A 21,537-nucleotide genomic window follows, 5' to 3' on the forward strand; every position below is an offset into this window, starting at 1 on the left:
AAAATGTTCTGCAGCTGCACAAATTTCAAATCTGCTAAGTTTATAAGAAATAAGTTTATAGCTAAAATGTTTAGAATAATGCTATTGATAGTTTTCCATTATACACTTAACGGCTTCAATGGATTAGCTGGGCGTTTCTTACACAGTCATTGAGGGATTAGTCTGACCTTCCTTGACCTCTGGTTTAGCATTATGCAAGTCTCAGGGTTTTATACCACACAATGGAGACATTCAGCACCTCATTACTCTAAATATTCAAGCCGACTGGGCCTTTTGCACATCATTACCTTAGAAAGCAGGTTTTTGGGTGTGTTTCTGAAGTGGGGGCTGGCCTTTTGGAGGTAGTCTGAATTTTTTTTAAAAAGGAACAAATCGAAGCTCTAGACCCGTTTAGTGAAAGGTCTGTTTGCTGAACAGTTCAGTTACACCATGGAGTCGACAAGGAAGAAGCAGAAGGAGCTTACTTTGTCAGAGAAGATTCAGGTTCTTGAATTGCTTCAGAGGCAAAAGATCTCCCAAATGGAAGTGGCACGGCGCTTTGGGGTGACGCAGCCCGTCATCTCCAGGCTCATCAAGAACAAGGAAAAAGTCATGACGGAATGGCACAATAATAGCAATCCAGATCGGAAACGCAAAAGGGAAGGGAGGGAAAGTGATGTGGACACCGCCCTTTTCCAGTGGTTCCAGATTGCCAAGGCACAACATGTGGCTATCTCTGATGACGTCTTGGCTGCGAAGGCAAAGAGCCTTGCGGAAGCGATGCAGATCAGGGCCTTCTTCCCCACAGTCGGCTGGATAAGTCGGTGGAAGGCTCGGCACAACGCCTTTTCTCAGCAAGCACATGGTGACGGCGATGGCGCGAGCCAGTTTGATGGCATTGCATCGCCTGAGGTGGTGCCACCAGAAGGAATGACCGAAGAGGAGTTTCACCAGTACGTGGAGCAAGCCGCCATTAAGGTGTGCGTTTGGGACATAGCTGATCCAGAACCAGGAAACGGCATGAAGGTGATCACAAAGGCAGAAGTAATTGATTCTGAGGAAGAGAAATCCATACCTGTCTACAAGATGGCAAGAGGAAGCAATGGCCAACTAATGTCGTCTTCAAATCAACATAACATGTAAGCTTAACTACTTTTCCACTTTCCCCCCAAAACAAATTATTTGAATAGTCATAGAAAAATACAGCACAGAAACAGGCTATTCGGCCCTTCTAGTCAATGCTGAACCATTTAAACTGCCAACTATAAATTACAGAAAATGTAGATTGGTGTTCCATTGTAGATTTTCAATTTTATTTATTTTTCTTAAGAGAATTAAGACCATAAGACATGGGAGCAGAATTAGGCCATTTGATTCTTAACTTGGGTTCTCAATTTTATTCTTGTCTTGTCCCTGGTGTGTTTAGACTTAAGAGCCTGGTTTTAGATTGAACTAGATCACTTTCAGTCTCTATATATATTTAGATCACTCTTCCCTAAAAATCCCCAAGATGAAAAACAGCAAACAAGTGAGGAGCTTTGTTGAACAACTTTGCTGCATCCGCAGAAAGCAGGATTTCCTAGTTTGCATTTCAATTCCATTCCCCATTCCCATTATGACTTGTCGGTCCATGGTCATCTCCTCCTCTGCCTTGATGAGGCCACTCTCAGGTTGGAGAACACCTTTTCCTGTTGCTGTCTGTAAGGAGTCTGACGTTCTCTCCGTGACTCTGTGGGTTCCCCCCTGTGTGCCTTGGTTTCCTCCCACAGACCTAAGACATACTGGTTGGTAGGTTAATTTGTCATTGTAACTTGTCCCATGATTAGGCTAAGATTAAATTGAATGATTGCTGGGCAGCATGGCTTGAAGGGCCGATATTCCACACTGTATCTCAATAAATTAAAAACAATTAATTAAATTCCATCTAGATAGCCTCCAACCTGATCACATGAATATCTATTTCTCCATCCCCCCCCCCCTCTTCATTTCCCTTCTCTGGCCTCCTACCTCTTCTCACCTGGCTATCACCTCCCCCTGGTGTCCTTCCACTTTCCCTTTCTCTTATGATCCACTCTCCTCTCCTACCAGATTCTTTCTTCTCCTTTTGCACCTCTCAGCTTCTTTCTTCATCCCCCTCCCCACCCACCTGGTCTTATCTATCACTTCTCAGCTTCTTTCTTCATCCCCCCTCCCATCTGGTTTTATCTATCACCTCTCAGCTTCTTTCTTCATCCCCCCCCCCCCACCTGGTCTTATCTATTACCTCCCAGCTTGCACTCCTCCCCCTCCCCCTCTTTCATTACTTCGACATCTTCCCCTTCCTTTCCAGTCCTGATAAAGGGTCTTGGCCCGAAACATCGACCATTTATTCCCCTCCATAGATGCTGCCTGAGCTGCTGAGTTCCTCCAGCATTCTGTATGTGAAACAAATAAGTAGATCAATTTTTGGTCACATTTTAAGACAGGATTTTGTTCAGGGGGCATGTGCTATCATGAGAGGCTGGACAAACTTGGGTTGTTTTGTCTGGAGTGTCGGAGGCTGAGGGGAGATCTGAGAGAGGTTTATAAGATTATGAGAGGCATAGATAAAGTAGACAGAGAGTATCTTTTTCCCAGGGTTGAAATGTCTAATACCAGAGGACATGCATTTAAGATGAGAGGGGGAAGGTTCAAGGGGAACGTGAGGGGTAACTCAGACAGTGGTGGATGCCTGGAATACACTGCCTGGTATGATGGTAGAGGCAAATACATCTGAGGCTTTTAAAAGGCACATGGATGTAAGATGGAGGGATATTACTTTGTGTAGGTAGGAGGGATTAGTGTTTGGGTGTTTTTGATTTCCTTTTTAGCTGGTTTGGCACGACACTGTGGGCCGAATGGCCTGTTCCTGTGCCGTACTGTTTTATGTTCTATGTTCTAAAATTTCCCCTGTAACACATAGTCCTCCATTTTTCTTTCCTATTTAAATTAGTAATTTCCTATTTCAAGAAATTCCTTAGAAATTTCCTATTTCTTACCTATTGATTGAGTTCAATAGGCTTTTGAAAGATAAAGGATGGGAAATTTGTGCAGGAGAATGACAGTTATAACCCAGAATGGCATTGAAATATGGGGTAGGTGCAAGGCGCTGGATAGCCATCTCCTGCCATTTCTTACACACCTGTGTTATATATCATCTTGTTTTTGGTGGCATTCTACTGCCATGTCCCCTAGGAATACATTGGTGGAGTATACAATCAATGTATATGAGCTACCATATGTAGTTATATTTATTGTGTTCTTTATTATTCTATTCTTTATCTTATTCTGGGTTTACTGGAGTTTACCAGAGCCGGAGTAACAATTATTTCATTCTCCTTTACACTTGTGTACTGGAAATGACATGAAACAATCTTGATTGCAATGTACTGCTGCCACAAAACAACAAATTTCACGATATTAAACCTGATGCTGATTCTGAATGAGGGAATTGTTTTATTTTTATACAGATCCTACGGGAAGAGTTCAACTTCAAGGAGAGATGCGTGTGCAGAAATGTCTAGCAGTTCTTGTTCACAACCTGGTACCTCAGGTTACCAGTCTTATTCGTTTCCTAGGTGGATTAGTCCCGAGGTTGGGCCGAAGGTTGAAGGGAAACTGCGGTTAGCTGGTCAGCCACCAGCAAGCAACAGCTTTGAAGGGTTGACTAAAACAGATACTCAGCACATCACAGCTATGTCCCTTTCTCCACCTTGTGTTCGAATACCCTCCACACCATCCCCTCGACCCCCGACAAGGGATGATCTTCAGTTTCTGCAGCATCACCATGCGGACTTTCCAGGCTACGGGACCAGACCTGAGAGGGAAGTACAGGCCATGTCTTCGAAAGAACAGGAGCTGATTCTGGAAAACCAAAGGAAGTTTGGGTTGTATCTTGATGAGAAAAGGGAAAGCCTTAAAAAATTGCACGCACTGGAGGAAGAACTGCTCAGGGCGAAAATTGAAGTTGAGCAGTTAAAAGCATTACGGCTGCGAGAATTGTCTGTGTACAAGGACTCTTAGAAGTAGAACATAGAACGTTACAGCACAGTACAGGCCCTTCAGCCCACAATATAGTGCCAACTTTTTAACTTGCTGTAAAATCAATCTAACCATTCCCTCCTACATAGCGCCCCCCTCCCATTTTTTTCACCATCCACTTGCCTATCTAGCAGTCTCTTAACTGCCCCCCCCCCCGGTATAACTACAGTACTTCTATCACCACCCCTAGTAGGGTGTTCCATGTACCCACCACTCTGTGTAAAATACCTACCTCTGACAATCTCTCTGTACCTTTCTCCAATCACCTTAAAATTATGCTTCTTCTCATATCAGCTATTTCTGCCTGGGAAGAAGTCTCTGGCTGTTCACTTGATCTTCGCCTCTTATCATCTTGTACACTTCTATCAAGTCACCTCTCATTCTCCTTCCTTCCAAAGGGAAAAGCCTTAACTCTTTCAACCTATCCTCATAAGACATGCTCTCTAATCCAGGCAGCATCCTGGTAAATCTCTGCACCTTCTCTAAAGCTTCCACATCCTTCCTATAATGAGGCAACCAGAAATAAACTCAATATTTCAAGTGTAGTCTAACCAGGGTTTTATATAGTTGCAACATTACATCGTTGCTCTCGAACTCGGTCCCCCAACTAATGAAGGCCAGTAGACCATATATCCCTTATCAACTCCCGCTGCTGCCTGTAAAGAATTTGTATGTTCTCCCCGTGACTGTTGTGGGTTTCTTCTGGGTGCTCTGGTTTCTACGATGTACCGTTCGGGAGGTTAATTGGCCATTGTAAATTGTCCAGTGATTAAGCTAGGGTTAAATCGGGGAATTGCTGGGTGGTGAAGCTTGAAGGTCCAAAAGAGTCTGTTCTACGCTGTATCTCTAAATAGGTAAAAACTCGTGCGGTAGCTTTGGCGGAGCTGTGTACGTGGACCCCAAGATCCCTCCGTTCCTCCACACTGCTAAGAATCCTGCCATTAACCCTGTATTCTTCCTCCAAGTTTCACTTCCCAAGTGAATCACTTCACATTTTTCCGGTTGAATTTATTCAGCATCATTTTCTAGCAGGCACTTCTCACCTTGTTCTTCTTTTAGAATCTGTTCCTCACAGATGTTGCATTTGTCTTGAAATCATCTGAAGAGATGCAGAAATTCATAAAGACAAGAGGTTCTGCAGTTGCTGGAAATCCAGAGTAACACACACACACACACACACACAATGCTGGGGAGGAGGAATTCAGCAGGTCAGACGGCATCTACAGAGAGGAATAAAGAATTGATGTTTCGGGCCGAGATCCTTCCTTAGGACAAACAAGTTCCCCAATGTGTGCACTAAATTCAGCATGGCAGAGAGAATCAAGAATATTGCTTCATTCACACAAGGAACTAATGCTGGAGTTGAAGGTATCTATCAAGCTTCAATGTTGTGCACTCCTCTGTATGGTTGTGAGAGGTTGTCACCTATTTCAAACAACGATGATTAAATATCGTACTTACATCATCAGTCTCCAGGAATATCTTTGGTCATTTGGGACTGCTGGATCACCAATAGTGAGGTCCCTAGGAAAAGAATCCTGCTACTTAGACCCTAAAACATCGGAGTAGAATTAGGCCATTCAGTCCGTTAAGTTTGCTCTGCCATTCTGTCGTGGGTGATTTATTATCTTGGGGGCTTCATGGCTGAAATACACAGAGAAAAGATGTTAAGATTGAATGCCTTCTGCTGTGGTTTATATCCAACTTGAGATCTCTACACTCGGTGGTTCACAGGGAAGTCAGAGCAACAGTGCAGTAACAAGGTCAGAAAATTCACTATGTTCAACAATGCCTTTTATAATTGTGGAAAAACCAGGTCAGTGCTGGGACAGGCCCACACTGAGGCTCACAGGTGTATCAGAAAACAAAAGGATGTTTGGCAAGTGGACCCATGCCCTCTCTGAGACCATAAGACCAGAAGACATTGGAGCAGAATTAGGCCATTCAGCCCATCAAGTCTGCTCCACCATTTCATCCATGGCTGATTTATTATCCCTCTCAACCCCATTCTCCTGCCTTCTGCCCGTAACCCGTGACACTGACTAAACGAGAACCTGTCGACATCCACTTTAAACATACCCAATGACTTGGCCTCCACAGCTGTCTGTGGCAATGAGTGCCATAGATGTTTGGGGAGATTTACTGCTTGTACCAAATTCTTTACCCACAATATGTTAAGCATCATCGCCTCAAATCCTTTTATCTATCAATATATTGTATGTTCGTTTCCTGTTTTCATGGTTTTAAATTCTTTTTTTTTGATTTTTTTCTCTCTCTGCACATTGTGTGTTTGAAGGTCTACTTTTTTCATAGGTTGTTTTGAATTTCTTTATTTTACGGCCATCTGTAAGGAGACAAATCTCAAGAATGGATATGGTATACATATTTTGATAATAAATGTACTTTGAACTTTGAATCCAACTTGATTAGAATTGAACTTTTTCTCCATTTTGTAATTAATTTTTATTGCTCATTGACATATCTAAGATGGGAAATTTAAAATTACATTTAAGATGGAGAGCTTTTTTGAGGAGGCAATTTGCAAGAGGAATTCTCAGTCAGTGTTAGATTAAATAAAATGTTTAAGTCTTCAAGGTAAACTATCAATTAGATTCACACCCGTAAGAAGTTGGGGGGGATGGTAATCACTGTTACTGAGTCCTTTCTATTTACTTCTCAAATTAAGAGGAAGGAATTTTACCTCAAGTGCATAACTATAGAATATGATTTATTGATGTGGTTGTTCAACTTCAGTAGAATAAATAGTCTTGTTAACTTAACTTTAAGATGGAGTCTGATTTGCTGTTCTCTTTGAAAGGTCTGATGTTTGTTATGAATGCCCAAGATCAGGCATTGTAGGGTAATATCATTAGGAGAAACATACGTAATTCACAACCACTGATATTGAGTTGGGGTTTTGCTTTAAGAGGCTGGTCTGATGTGGTGACGTTGTTACGTGAGGATTTTTAGCGCACTTTTGTGTTTAGGTTTTGGAGTTCAATAAAATGTGCCACAGGTTTCATTACGCATAAAATGCCTCACTTTCTTTTATTTGCAAAAACCTAAATTGGTGACCCCAGTGCTCTGGGACAATTCCAGAGTTATTGAACATGTCAGCCAATGCAAGCACTTTGAAGCTGCTGGTGTTTTGGGGACAAAATGCCGTCGTGTGGTTTGTACAAGCTGAGGCCCAGTTCGCTCTGCAAGAAATCACTGCCGACGATACCAAGTTCTACTATGTGGTAGCGTCGCTCAGCAGTTCCACAGCCGCGAGAGTAGTGAGTCTGCTTGGACACCCACGTAAACACGATAAATACCGATCACTGAAAACTCACCTTTTACAGACTTTTCAACTATCGGAGTCTGAATGCGACAAACAGTCGTCCTCCTTCTCCGGTCTTAGCGATGCTAAGTCTTTTGAGCTGATGGATCATATGCTGTTTCTTCTGGAAAATCAGCATCCATGATTTATTTTTTAAAGAACTCTTTATGCAGCAAATGCCTGTGCAAGTTTGCATAGCCCTCTCTAATACACCCATGATGGGCTGCTAGGGAGCTTGCTAAAATGTAGTCTACACTCAGACAGGTAGTGGTACATCATTTCTCCCTTTCCCTGCTTCAGTAGGCCCTGGTCTGCACGGCCTCCAACATTAGGACACCGAAACATATGAGCAGGGCCTGTGTTTTGACCGTGCTTGCATTGGTTCGAACACTGGAACGTGACGACCGCCTTGCAGCTCCGACAGTGCCAGCGCGTCGGGACATCAGACGTCTGTGAAGACTGGGTTCTTGCTGCCAGAGTCGTCTGCTGTTCATTGCGGATTCCCTTTCAGGGCGACGCGTCCTGTGAGACATCGGTGCTCAAGTGAGTGTGCTGCCAGCATTGCCTATTGATGAGAAGGCAAAGAGCGACGAAACTCGCTGGAGGCCGCCAATGGCAGCAGGACCCAGACTTATGGGACATGACAGGTGACGCTCTGCTTCAGTGGGTGACATTACCCATGGGACTTCATCCTGGCTAAAGAGGCTAGACCTCTGCTCGGTGCAGATTTCCTGTGTGCCCGAGGACAGTCAGTCCATCTTAAGAACTGCTGGCTTGGGTCGCTACCCTGAACCCCCAGTAAGTTCCCCATTACTCCGTCAAGCGCGTATACCACCGCATGTTTACTCAACTGCTGGGTGAATTCCCAGACCTCACCAAGCCCACAACCTCCACCACAGTCACAAAACATGGGGTTGTGCGCCACATTCCCAAAACTGGCCCACCGGTCTATGCCTGTGCACGTAGACTGGACCCAGAATGGCTGGTAAATGCGAAGACTGAGTTTGCCAACATGAAAGACTTGGCATTGTACACAGGTCGAATAACCCCTGGGCTTCATCCTATCATATGGTCCATAAGTCCAATGGTGGTTGCCGCCTATGTGGTGATTATTGACACCTTAACAAGGCCACAACCCCAATTGTTACCTGACCACACATGTCTAAGACTTTTTAACATGTTTAGTTAATTTTTTCCAAAGTCGATCAGGTGCTTTTCTGCTTGGGGGACATTCCCAAAACAGCTGTGATAGCCCCATTTGGCCTCTTTGAGTTTCTATCAATGCTGTTTGGACCAAAAAACGCAGCACAGACTTTCTAACAGTTGATGGACTCTATTGAAAGACTTAGATTTTCTTTTTGTTTACCTGGATGACATACCTTTCACCATTGTGTCCAAATCTGATCGCATATCTCAACTCCACACACCTTTTCAGCGCTTAAGCCAACACGGGTTAATTATTAACCCTGCTAAATGCTAGTTTGGGTTGTCAACCATTGACTTTCTCGACCATCATATCGCAGAAAAAGCGAAACCCCTCCTATCAAAGGTGGCTGCTTTTATAGATTTCCCACTGCACAGCACTACTAAAAACACCACAGGCGTTTTTTTGGTAAATTTCTATCACGGCTTCATTCCACAAGCTGCTAAACTTGTGCTCCCCCTGTCTGGTGCTCTTAAAGGCAATGCCCCAATCGAATATTTGACTGGTCAGCGGAGATGACCAGGGGTATTTGATGATACCAAGTGAGCTCTTTCTAATGTGACCCTGCTGGCACACCCACTCCTCAACGCACCCATAGCCATTACTACCGACACCTCAGACTACACTGTGGGTGCCGTGCACGAGCAGTTGGCCAGAGATGTGTGGCAGCTGCGTGCCTTCTTCAGTCAGCAGCTCCATCCGCCCGAAAGGAAGTACAGCACGTTTGACTGTGAGCTTCTCAGTCTCTATCTGGCTGTCCGTCATTTTTGCTTTCTTTTAAAGGGTTGCAACTTAATAATATTCGTTGACCACAAACCCTTATGCACGCCATGGCCAAAACACCAGAACCCTGGTCTGCACGGCAGCAACACCACCTGGCCTACTTATCCGAGTTGACAACTGATATACGTCAAGGAGGAAAATAATGCAGTGGCTGATTGCCTCTCATGGCCAGATGTTGAGGCCGTACACATAGGGGTTGACTATGCTGGCATGGCAGTCGACCAAGTTACTGACTGAGAGGTCCAGGCTTACTGAACAGCATTCATGGGCTTGCGGTTGGCTGACATTAAATTCGGGGAAGCTGGAGTTCTCTCTTGTGCGATGTCTCAACTGGTCGCCCTCACTCCTTCATGCCCGCAAACTGGAGATGGACTGTTCTTGATGCCTTACATGGTCTCTCGCATCCGGGCTTCTCACAGAAACTGGATGCACCAAAGTTTATTTGGCGCAGCCTCAGAAAGGACATGTATGATTGGACTGCAGCTTGTGTGGAGTGTCAGCAGACAACAATTAACCGTCATGTTCAGACACCATTGGCACCTTTTGAGGTCCCTAAGGGATGGTTTGACCATGTCAATATGGACCTTGTTGGTCATCTTCACCTCCCCCCCCACCCCCCCACGTGGTTTCATGCACCTTCTTACCATAGCGGACTGTACCACCAGGTGGCTAAAGGTTGTCCTAGCATCGACAATGACCACAGACATGGCTCAGGTGTTCATCAGCACCTGGGTTGCTTGGTTTGGCAACCCATTTGATATTTCCTCTGACTGCGGTCCCCAAATCATTTCAGAACTCTGGCCTGCGATGGGCCAAAACTTCGGCATTAGGCTACATCACACCACTTTGTATCACCCGCAGTCCAATGGCCAATTCGAGTGGTTTCCCTGCTCCTTGAAGGCTTCCCTGTCCAATGAGTGTTGGCATGATCGTCTCCCATGGGTCCTGCTGGGTCTCAGAACTGCTGCAAAAGTGGACCTGCGGTCGTCCGTAGCAGATTTGTTATATGGGCAGCCATTACGAGTGCCAGGTGATTTCATTCCTGATGTTACGATCCCCTGGTTGGCTTCTCAACAGCGTTCCACTCTGCTCATTAAATTCAATTTCTTTTCATCTATCCCTACCTCCCATCATGGCCAAAAGCACTCTTGGGTCCTTGATGACCTACACTCTTCCTCATTTGTACACACAAATGTTCCCTTAGGCCCATTCCACGTTTTGGAACGGGAAGGAAAGGCTTTTATCATAGTTAAGAGGGGTAAACCTGAACACATTTTGGTAGATCACCTTAAACCTGCCCACCAAGAGTTGGAGTATTCCATTGCCATGCCTTTGGCGTCACAACATGACCGTGACAGGCTCACGATGCTGATTTTAGTGAATTCTGGCAGTGCTTGTGCAGGGTAACCTAACTGGGAGAAATGTACATAGTTCACAATGTCCCAAATAAAGGAAGGGGATCCTGGCTATTTTCTCAATTAGTTTTTGCTCTTTTAAGAGTTGTTCCAAATAAGCAGATGCATTAGAGTAATTTGAGTCTGTCTATACATTTCCTGATAAGTAAGGTCAAAAATTGAAACAAGGTCTACAAAATACCTGCACATTGATGTGAGGAGGTGGGGAGCTGCCTAAGCTGTAAGACCCATCAACAGCTCCAGCCACCACTGCTTTATCATTTCCTGTCCGTCACTTTATGTACAGACACTCCTGTGCCGAGCGTCACTTTATGGACATTCAATCGATCTGTGTATATAAGCTATCTTATGTATTTATATTTACTGTGGTTTTTTTAGATTGTTGTGCTCTTTATCTTACTGTGTGCTTATTCTGTGCTACATCGGATCTGAAGAAACTATTATTTTGTTCTCTTTTACACTGGCGTACTGGAAATGACATTAAATAAACTTGAACATTACAGAAGGTTTGCAAAGGAAGCATCGTAATGAAGGGTTTGTTAATCCTACCCATCAGCAAAGAAAAAGTCTTTTCAAGTAAATCTTTGTGCATCACTGTGGATTGAACACCATGGAGCTTTACAGACTGCCTTTGTCAATGAGACATGAAGCTGCATAGCAATTTGGGCCTCATTTTTCACTGCTCAGTCAAAGGCTGCATTTTCCACACTCACTCTGTTGTCGTAGCTGTCGGCAGACAGGAACAGCAGAGGGCAACTTCAAATTATGTTGAACTTCAGTGACCCTGAGTTTGTGTAAACCTACAATGTTTTCAGAGCTCTGCAAACTGAGGTACCATAAAGGGTTTTGAATTAACCTCAGGACAGTGCAAATTTAGCAACAGCTTCTTTCTCGCTGCCATCAGTTGTCTGAACAGACAATGACCAACTCATGAACACGACTTCACTATCTTTTGCATTAGTTATTTAATTTCTTTTATATATACGCTCTTCTGCACACCAGTGTTGTAATGCATGGTTATTTGAGTTACTATTGCCTTTCTGTCAGCTTGAACCTGCCTGCCAAATTTTTGTCAGTTATAGTTTTTTTTGTGTATTACGATGCACTGCTGCCACAAACCGACATATTTCTCGACACATGCCAGTGATCATCAGAATCAGAATCTGGTTTAATATCACCGGCATACAGTATGTTGTGAAATCTGTTGTCCTTGTGGCAATAGTACATTGCAATACATAATAATAGAAAAAACATGAATTACAGTAAGTATATATATTAAATAGATAAATAAGTAGTGCAAAAGTAAAAATAAAAAAGTAATAAGGTAGTGTTCATGGGTTCAATGTCCATTCAGAAAACAGATGGCAGAGGGGAAGAAGCTGTTTCTGAATCATTGAGGGTGTGTCTACAGGCTCCTGTACCTCCTTCCTGATAGCAGCAATGAGAACAAGGCATGTCCTGGGTGATGGGGTCCTTAATGATGGATGTTGCCTTTTAGACCATAAGACACAGGAGCAGAAATAGGCCATTTGGCACATCAAATCTGCACTGCTATTCAATCATAACTGATCCTTTTTTCCCCTCCTCAGCCTTCTCCCCGTAACCTTTGATGCTGTGTCCAATCAAGAACATATCAAGCTCTGCCTTAAATATACCCAACAACGTGGCCTCCACAGCTGCCTGTGGTAATAAATTCTACAAATTCTCCACCCTCTGGCTAAAGAAATTTCTCCACATCTTTGTTTTAAATGGACGCCCCTCTATCATAGAGCTCTGTCCTCGGGCCTGGACTCCCCTACCATGGGAAACATCCTTTCCACATCTACTCTGTCTAGGCTTTTCAACATTTGAAACATAACAAGTACAGACCCAGAGCTATCAATCTTTCCTCGTATGATAACCCTTTCGTTCCTGGAACCATCCTTGTGAACCTCCTCTCAACCCTCTCCAATGCCAGCACATTTTTTCTGAGATGAGGAGCCCAAAATTGTTCATAATACTCAAGGTGAGTCCTCGCCAGTGCCTTATAAAGCCTCACATCCCTGCTCTTGTGTTCTACACCTCTTGAAATGAATGCCAACATTACATTTGCCTTCCTCACCATTGACTCTACCTGGAAATGAGCATTTAGGGTGTTCTACGCAAGGACTCCCAAGCACCTTGGCATCTCAGAGTTTTGGATTTTCTCCCTGTTTAGAAAATAGTCTGCGTATTTATTTCTTCTACCAAAGTGCATGACTATGCATTTTCCAGCATTGTATTTCATTTGCCACTATCTTACCCATTCTCCTAATTTGTCTTTCCTTCTGTAGCCTTCCTGTTTCCTCAACACTACTTGCCCTTCCACCATGCTTCGTATCATTTGCAAACTTGGCAACAAAGCCATCAATTCCATCATCTAAATTATTGATGTATGGCATAAAAAGAAGCGGTCCCAACACCACCTCTGTGGAACATCACTAGTCGCTGGCAGCCAACTAGTAAAGGATCCTTTTATTCCCACTCACTGCCTCCTACCAATCAGCCAATCCTCTAACCATGCTAGTAACTTTCCTGTAACAACATGGGCTCTTAACCTGGTAAGCAGCTTCAGGTATAGCATCTTGTCAAAGGCCTTTTGCAAATCCAAATATACAACATCCACTGCATTCCCTTTATCTATCCTACTTGTAATCTCTCAAAGAATTCTAATAAGTTTGTCAGGCAAGAATTTTCCTTAAGGAAACTATGCTGACTTGTCCTGTCTTGTCCTCTCTCACCAAGTGCACCATCACCTCATCTTTAACAACTTACTCCCACATCTTCCCAACCACTGAGATCAGGCTAACTGGTCTATAATTTCCTTTCTACTATATATACTTTTTAAATATAGGCATCCATTAGTCTCGTGAGACCATGGATTTGTGCCTTGGAAGGTTTCCAGGACGCAGGCCTGGGCAAGGTTGTATGGAAGACTGGCAGTTGCCCATGCTGCAAGTCTCCCCTCTCCATGCCACTGATGTTGCCCAACATCGGCACTAGGGCCGATACAGCTTGGCACCAGTGTCGTCGCAGAGCAATGTGTAGTTAAGTGCCTTGCTCAAGGACACAACACGCTGCCTCAGCTGAGGCTCCGTCTAGCGACCTTCAGATCACTAGACCAATGCCTTAACCACTTGGCCACGCGCCAACACTTATACTTACTGTAATGGATTTACTTGTTTATTTTTCTATATTTATTGTGCATCGTACTGCTGCTGCTAAGTTAACAAATTTCACGACGTATGCTGGTGATACTAAACCTGATTCTGATACTATATTTAAAGCAGAGGTTGATAGATTCTTGATTAGCCAGGGCATCAAAGTTTACAGGAAGAAGGCAGTAGGATGGGGTTGAGAAGGATAATATATCAGCTATGGTGGGACTTGATGGGCCAAAAGGTCTAATTCTGCTCCTATGTCTTTATGGCCTTATAAGTCCTGTGCACAGGAGAATGTAGATGTTTATGATGCAGCTCTATAAAACTTTGATTAGGCTACATTTGGAGTACTGTGTCCAGTTCTGGTCACCCCACTATAAGAAGGATGTGGAAGCATTGGAAAGGGTACAGAGGAGATTTACCGGGATGCTGCCTGGTTTAGAAAGTATGCATTATGATCAGAGATTGAGGGAGCTAGGGCTTTACTCTTTGGAGAGAAGGAGGATGAGATGAGACATGATCGAGGTGTACAAGATAATAAGAGGAATAGATAGAGTCGATAGACAGCGCCTCTTCCCCATGGCACCACTGCTCAATACAAGAGGACATGGCTTTAAGGTAAGGGGTGGGAAGTTCAAGGGAGATATTAGAGGAAGGTTTTTTACTCAGAGAGTGGCTGGTGCGTGGAATGCACTGCCTGAGTCAGTGGTGGAGGCAGATACACTAGTGAAGTTTAAGAGACTACTAGACAGGTATATGGAGGAATTTAAGGTGGGGAGTTATATGGGAGGCAGGGTTTAAGGGTCAGCACAACATTGTGGGCCAAAGGGCCTGTACTGTGCTGTACTGTTCTATGTTCTATGTTCTAAACCAAGAGAAAAACTTTTACTGGTATGGACAAGACAGAATGTAAAACCTTTTGTTTGTGTGTGTGTATGTGTGTGTGAGAGAGAGAGAGAGAGAAAGATTTTATTTCCTTTACTGTTTTAATTCCTTATGTATTTGCTGCTAATTTCCTTACATTTTTTACCCGAGTACCATAAGCTGATTCAGCAGTGTGATGAAGTAACACCTCTGAATCTGCCTTCAAAAACTCACACACATGCAGATATCGATATTGATTTTGACCAACGAATAAATTTCTCAGTTTGGGTCAACCCTGAACAAGCAGTGCACAGCTTAATATAAGTGTGTATTTTACCTTTTACCCTCCTGTACGTTGGTGAGACCTGTCATAAACTGGGGGACTGCTTCACCAAGCACCACCCCTCTATCCCCCAAAAGTGGAACTTCTTGGTGGCCAGCCTTTCCTTTTCCCATTCCTGTTGCGTCATGTTGGTCCATGGCCTTCTTTTGTGCCAAGGTGAGGCCACTCTCAGGGTGGAGGAGCAACATCTCGTATTCTGTCTAGGTAGCCTACAACTATCGATTTCTCCTTCTCCCTCCCCCTCCCCTCTTCTATTCTCCTCTCTGGACTCTTACTTCTTGTCACCTCTCCCTGGGTACCCTCCTCCTTCCCTTTCTCCTAAGGTGCACTCTCCTTTCCTGTCAGATTTCTTCCTCTCCAGCTCTTTTCCACCTGGCTTCACCCATCTTCTTCTTGCTAGCCTCCTTCCCTTCCCCCCAGCTTTCTATTCTGGCATCTTCCCCCTTCCTTTCCAGTCCCGATGAAGGATCTCGGCCCAAAACATTGACTGTTTATTCATTTCCACAGATGCTGCCTGACCTGCTGAGTTCCTCTGGCATTTTGTGTGTGTTGCCTTTTACCCTTTCACCCATAGAATGTAGAACACTACAGCATAGTATCCTGTGGCTCACAATGTTGTGCCTACCTTTTAACATACTCTATGATTGATCCAACCCTTTTCTCCCATTTTTCTATCATCCATGTGCCTCCCTGAGAGGTTCTGAAATGTCTCCAATGTATCTGCCTTTACCATCACCCCTGGGTGGGAGTTCCACACATTCACCACTCTGTACAGGACTTCCATCTGACGTCCCCCCCCTATACTTTCCTCCAATGACTTTAAAATTATGCCTCTCATATTAGCTATTTCCAACCTGGGAAAAGTCTCTGGATCACGTTTGCTGTTGTGTGCTGGGGCAGCAGGCTGAGGGTAGCAGACACCAACAGAATCAACAAACTCATTCGTAAGGCCAGTGATGTTGTGGGGATGGAACTGGACTCTCTGATGGTGGTGTCTGAAAAGAAGATGCTGTCTAAGTTGCATGCCATCTTGGTCAATGTCTCCCACCCACTACATAATGTACTGGGTGGGCACAGGAGTACATTCAGCCAGAGACTCATTCCTCCAAGATGCAACACAGAGCGTCATAGGAAGTCATTCCTGCCTGTGGCCATCAAACTTTACAACTCCTCCCTTGGAGGGTCAGACACCCTGAGCCAATAGGCTGGTCCTGGACTTATTTCCTGGCATAATTTACATATCACTATTTAACTATTTTATGGTTTTATTACTATTTAATTATTTATGGTGCAACTGTAATGAAAACCAATTTACCCCGGGATCAATAAAGTATGACTATGACTATATCCACTCAATCTATACCTCTTGTCCCATTTTTTTAAAGATGTATTTTCATAAACTTTTTTATGAAGCCTCATCAGTAAGTGCGATGACCTATGTGAAAAGGTAGGGAGGCAAGCTGTCCTGCTTTCCCCCTGTATCCCTTCATCCCCTGACTAAAGAAGAACCTATCGCCCTCCCAACCATGAGAAAATCTCCAGACGCTGGAAATCCAAAGCAACACAGGCAAAAGTTCTTTAGTCAGAGTGTGGTGAATTTGTGGAATTTGTTTCCACTGGTGGCTGTAAAGATCAGAGTCGTCGGGTGTATTTAAGGCAGAGATTGATAGGTTCTTGATTGGCCATGGCATTGAAGGTTCCGGGGAGAAGGCTGGAGAGGGGTTTAAAAGGATCAGCCATGATTGAATGGCGGAGCAAACTCAATGGGCCAAATGGGCTCTTCCTGCTCCTATGTTTTATGGTCTTAAAATGATGGAGGGACTCAGCAGGTCAGGCAGCATTTATGGAAAAGAGTAAACAATTGACGTTTCGTGCTGAGACCCTTCATCAGGACTGGAAAGAAGGAGGAGAAGTCAGAGTAAGAAGGTGAAGGGAGGGGAGGAAGATGTACAAGGTGGCAGGTGATAGGTGAAGACAGTGGAGTAGGAGGGGTGAAGTAAAGCGCTGGGAAGTTGATTGGTGATAGAGATAAAGGGCCGGAGGAGGGTGAGTCTGATAGGAGAGGAGAGGACTGAAGACAGAAATAGGGAATGGTGGTGGAGGGGGGCATTACCAGGTGTTCGAGAAATCAATTTTCCTGTTATCAGATTGGAGGCTACCCAGACAGAATATAAGATGTTGCTCCTCCAGCCTGAGGGTGGCCTCGACGTGGCAGTAGAGGAGGCTGTGGACTGACATGTCGGAATGGGAATGGGAAGTAGGATTGAAATAAGTGGCTACTGGAAGATCCTGCTTTTTGTGGTAGATGGAGTGAAACTGCTCGGTGAAGCTGTCTCCCAATCTATGGTGGGTCTCACCGATATACAGGAGGCCCCACCGGGTGTATTGGAGGGTCCCCAACCTTTTTTGTACCGCGGACTGAATTAATATTGACAATATTCTTGTGGACCGGCTGACTAGGGGGTGTTAATTACGACTGGAATATAGGTGATAAGTTAACTATAAGTCACTTATGAGTGGCTAATACACTCAATTTTGTTTCTAAAAGGGATTATCTAACAAATTTAATATTAAACACACTGCGCATATTTTCCTCGCATGAATATAGTGATAAGTCAATTATAAGTCACTTATATAAGTCAATGGCATCATAATATTTTAAGTAATCTTTGGCTATTAAACACACAGCGCATATTTTCCCCGTATGAACATATAAAATCATTGCAACACACCAATATCGCCGAATCAGTGGGAGCCCTGGACTTGTTTCCCTGCAACAAGACGGTCCTATCGAGGGGTGATGGGAGACAGCGATACTCAAAGAGGTTTCCTTATGTAATGACCTCGCGTGCGTTCAAGTTCTAACAATGGGCGTGACAGGAAATGAGGAAAGGTGCAGCTGACTCATATCGTTTCATATCGCCAAATCATATTGTTTCCTTGCGGCCCAGTAGCACATGCTTTGCGGCCCGGTGGATGAGGAACAATGCAGTAGATGACCCCAACAGACTCACAGGTGAAGTGTTGCCTTGTCTGCAAGGACCGTTTGGGCCCATGAATGGTGGTGAGGGAGGAGGTGTAGGGGCAGGTGTGGCACTTGTTCTGCTTGCAAGGATAAGTACCAGGAGGGAGATCAGTGGGGAGGTATGAGTGGACAAGCGAATTGCATAGGGATCGATTCCTGTGGAAAGCGGAAAGTGAGGGTGAGGGAAAGATGTGCTTGGTGGTGGGGTCCCATTGGAGATGGAGGAAGTTTCAGAGGATTATGTGCTGGACATGGAGTCTGGTGGGATGGTAGATATATCAATCAATCTACCACCCTACTAACCTATGGAGGTTGCATCTATCAACGTCTGCCTTAAACATACCCAGTGACTTGTTCTACACAGCCATCTGTGACAATGAATTCCACAGAATCACCACTCTCGGGTTAAAGAAATTCCTCCTCATGTCTGTTCTGAAAGGATGTCCCTCAATTCTAAGGCCGTGCCCTCTGGTCCGAGACCTATATAGAATGATGGCCTAAATGAATCATTAACTTTACTTCCAATGGTTCAGAATTCACAGACTATATTCACTCTTCAGATTATGAAACATGTCGACTATGTTATGTACAAGGTGATTCATTTATTTATCACCTGTTGAGGCCATCTGTTAGCTGGGTTTGACCATGGATGTTGTGTCCCAGCTGCCCACATGATACGCAGGCCAAGGCAGTACAGTATGGAGAGTAAGCTGTTGCCCATGCGGCAGGCTCCTCCTCTTCACGCAGCTGATGAATCCAAAGTAACGGCAGAGACCGATACAGTTTGGCACCAGCCGTGTTGCAGGATTTGCCAATTGGCGTTGAACTCAATGTAGGACTGCCTTAGGGACTCCAGGTCTGGCTTTTTCCTTTGGGGTTTACTCCCAAAGCCTTCCCCATGAATGGGTAGAGCCACAAGGCAGTGGAGGTTTGAGATCAGAGTTTTTCTTCTCCTACCTGAGCTGCCAACCACCGCTGATGAGCTCCACCGAAGTGACTGGTTTTAAGGTGCTAGTAACTCACCTTTGTGCCTTCTGTCCATAGTAGCAGTTCTACCAGACTTAGTAACAAAGCTACAAGTGAAGGAGAGGAACTGGACTTGGTTGTCAGAGGCTATTTGTGATGTATGACAGAGGGAGTATTTACCGGGTAGTGGGAGCTTATCCGCACTACCACCTCCCACCCCTTCTTTCCTGGCTATGACAACTTTTAGGAACCTCATACTGGGAGCAGCCCTCGTGTCACCACACATTCTGCTGCCAGTATACTGTGCCCACCATGTTTGTAGGGCATCTTGGTAATGTCAGTTCTCCCTGTATTCCAATAGCTGATGTGGTGTTTCCGATTTGAATTACTTTTCGCAGGTGTAATTTAAACATATTGTGCTTTTCCGCAGATGCTTCCGCCCAGAAACAGTTAAAGCCAAAACAACCATTTGGAACGAGAAAACAAATCGAGAGACCAACGCCACTGATGTCACGTCAGCCATCAAATGTGGCAAAGGACACAGGAGAGAATGCCCCTGACACGTTTGTTGCATACTACAGCGTCCTGTGGTGTAAGGCGTCAAAGAAGAAACACAAGAAGTGGGAGGGAGATGCAGTTTTGATTGTTCGGAAGACATCTGTGCTTCTGAAGGACATAGAAGGCAAAGACATTGGAAGAGGTTAGCACTATTACGTTATAGTTTATTTAACAGCCTCTCTGTTCTCTCCATGACCATTGGGCTTTGCTCTGGGTGCTCCAGCTTCCTCCCATATTCCAAAGCTGTGCAGTTAGGGTCAGTAAGTTGTGGACAAGCTATGTTGATGCTGAGCACTTGTGAGCTGCGCACAGCACATCCTTGGACTGTGCTGGTCGTTGACGCAAACAACATGTTTCACAAACAAGAGAAAATCTGCAGGGGCTGGAAATCCAGAGAAGCACACACAAAATGCTGGAGGAACTCAGCAGGTCAGGCAGCACCTATGGAAAAGAGTAAACGGTTGATGTTTCTGGCCGAGACCCTTCATCAGGACCGGAGAGAAAAGATGAAAAGTCAGAGTAAGAAGGTGGGGAGTGGGAGGGGAGGAAGAAATGCAAGGTGGTAGGTGATAGGTGAAACTGGGAGAAGGGGAGGGGTGAAGTGAAGAGCTGGGAAGTTGATTGGTGAAAGAGATAAAGGGCTGGAGAAGGGGGAATCTGATAGGAGAGGACAGAAGGCCATGGAAGAAAGTGAAAAGGGAGGAGCACCAATGGGCAGGTAAGGAGATAAAGTGAGAGAGGGAAATGGGAATGGAGAATGGTAAAGTGGGGGCATTAGTGGAAGTTTGAGAAATCAATGTTCATTTCATCAGGTTGGAGGCTACCCAGATGGAATATAAGGTGTTGCTCCTCCAACCTGAATGTGGCCTCATTACGGCAGAAAAACTTCTATGTTGTAATTAAAGGAATGGTAAGAAATTCTAAATTTTGGGGGCAGAAATTATAGTAAATAAGTCTGTTTCTTTTAGAGCATAGAACATAGAAAATTATAGCACATTACAGGCCCTTCAGCCCACGATGTTGTACTGACCTTTTAACCTACACTAAGATCAATCTAACACTTCCCTCCTACATAGCCCTCCATTTTTACATCATCTATACGCCTATCTAAGAGTCTCTTAATTGCCCCTAATGTACCTAACTACCACCTTCCCTGGCAGGGAGTTCTATGCAGTCCTTGCTGTCTGTAAAAAACTTACCTGTGACACTATAGCCCCCCCCCCCCCCCATTACTTCTTTCAATCACTTTAAAATTATTCCCTCTTGTATTAGCCATTTCTGCCCTGGGAAAATGTCTCTGGCTGTCCACTCTTATCTATTCCTCTTGTACACCTCTTTCAAGTCACCTCTCATCTTCCTTCGATCCAAAGAGCAAATCCCTAGCTCGCTCAACCTGTCATCACAAGACATGCTGTCTAATCCAGGCAGCATTCTGGTAAATCTCTTCTGCACCCTTTCTAAAGCTTCCACATCCTTCCTATAATGAGGCCAGAGCTGAACACAAAATTGCAAGTGTGCTTCAACCAGGGTTTTATAGAGCTGCCACATTTTGTTTGACCTTTTCTCTGTTTCCCATATTTTTTTCATTTTTATTGTTTATTTATTTTCCCATTGTACATAATCAAGAATCTTTGCTTCCAAAGTTTAAGTGTGCACAGTCCTTTGTAGAAGTAGTGCGATCACTCTAGTCGAGTGTGATGTTCTTCTATGGGTTGTCTACTGGTGGGTGCTCAGGTGGCTGTGGAGGCTTATCTGGGATCCAGTTATTCTAGAAAGTGGTGGCTGTGGTTAGTGGTTGGGTCTGTTGGTTGCTCAGTCTCTCCTTTCACAGCTGCTGCTT

The 21,537-nt window shown here is 44.5% G+C and overlaps 1 protein-coding gene across 3 annotated transcripts in view; it reads left to right on the forward strand.

Annotated features, from left to right (window-relative positions):
- rad54b (RAD54 homolog B) overlaps window positions 1-21,537 on the forward strand; it is a 222,473-nt gene that overhangs the window by 117,160 nt on the left and 83,776 nt on the right. For all 3 annotated transcript variants that reach the window (XM_072251878.1, XM_072251885.1, XM_072251892.1), the window contains one exon: window positions 19,570-19,839. In XM_072251878.1, coding sequence (XP_072107979.1) covers window positions 19,570-19,839 — 270 coding nt within the window. The remainder of the gene's footprint in view (window positions 1-19,569; window positions 19,840-21,537) is intronic.

Source organism: Mobula birostris, chromosome 1 (assembly GCF_030028105.1).
Source record: "Mobula birostris isolate sMobBir1 chromosome 1, sMobBir1.hap1, whole genome shotgun sequence".
NCBI lineage: Eukaryota > Metazoa > Chordata > Chondrichthyes > Myliobatiformes > Myliobatidae > Mobula > Mobula birostris.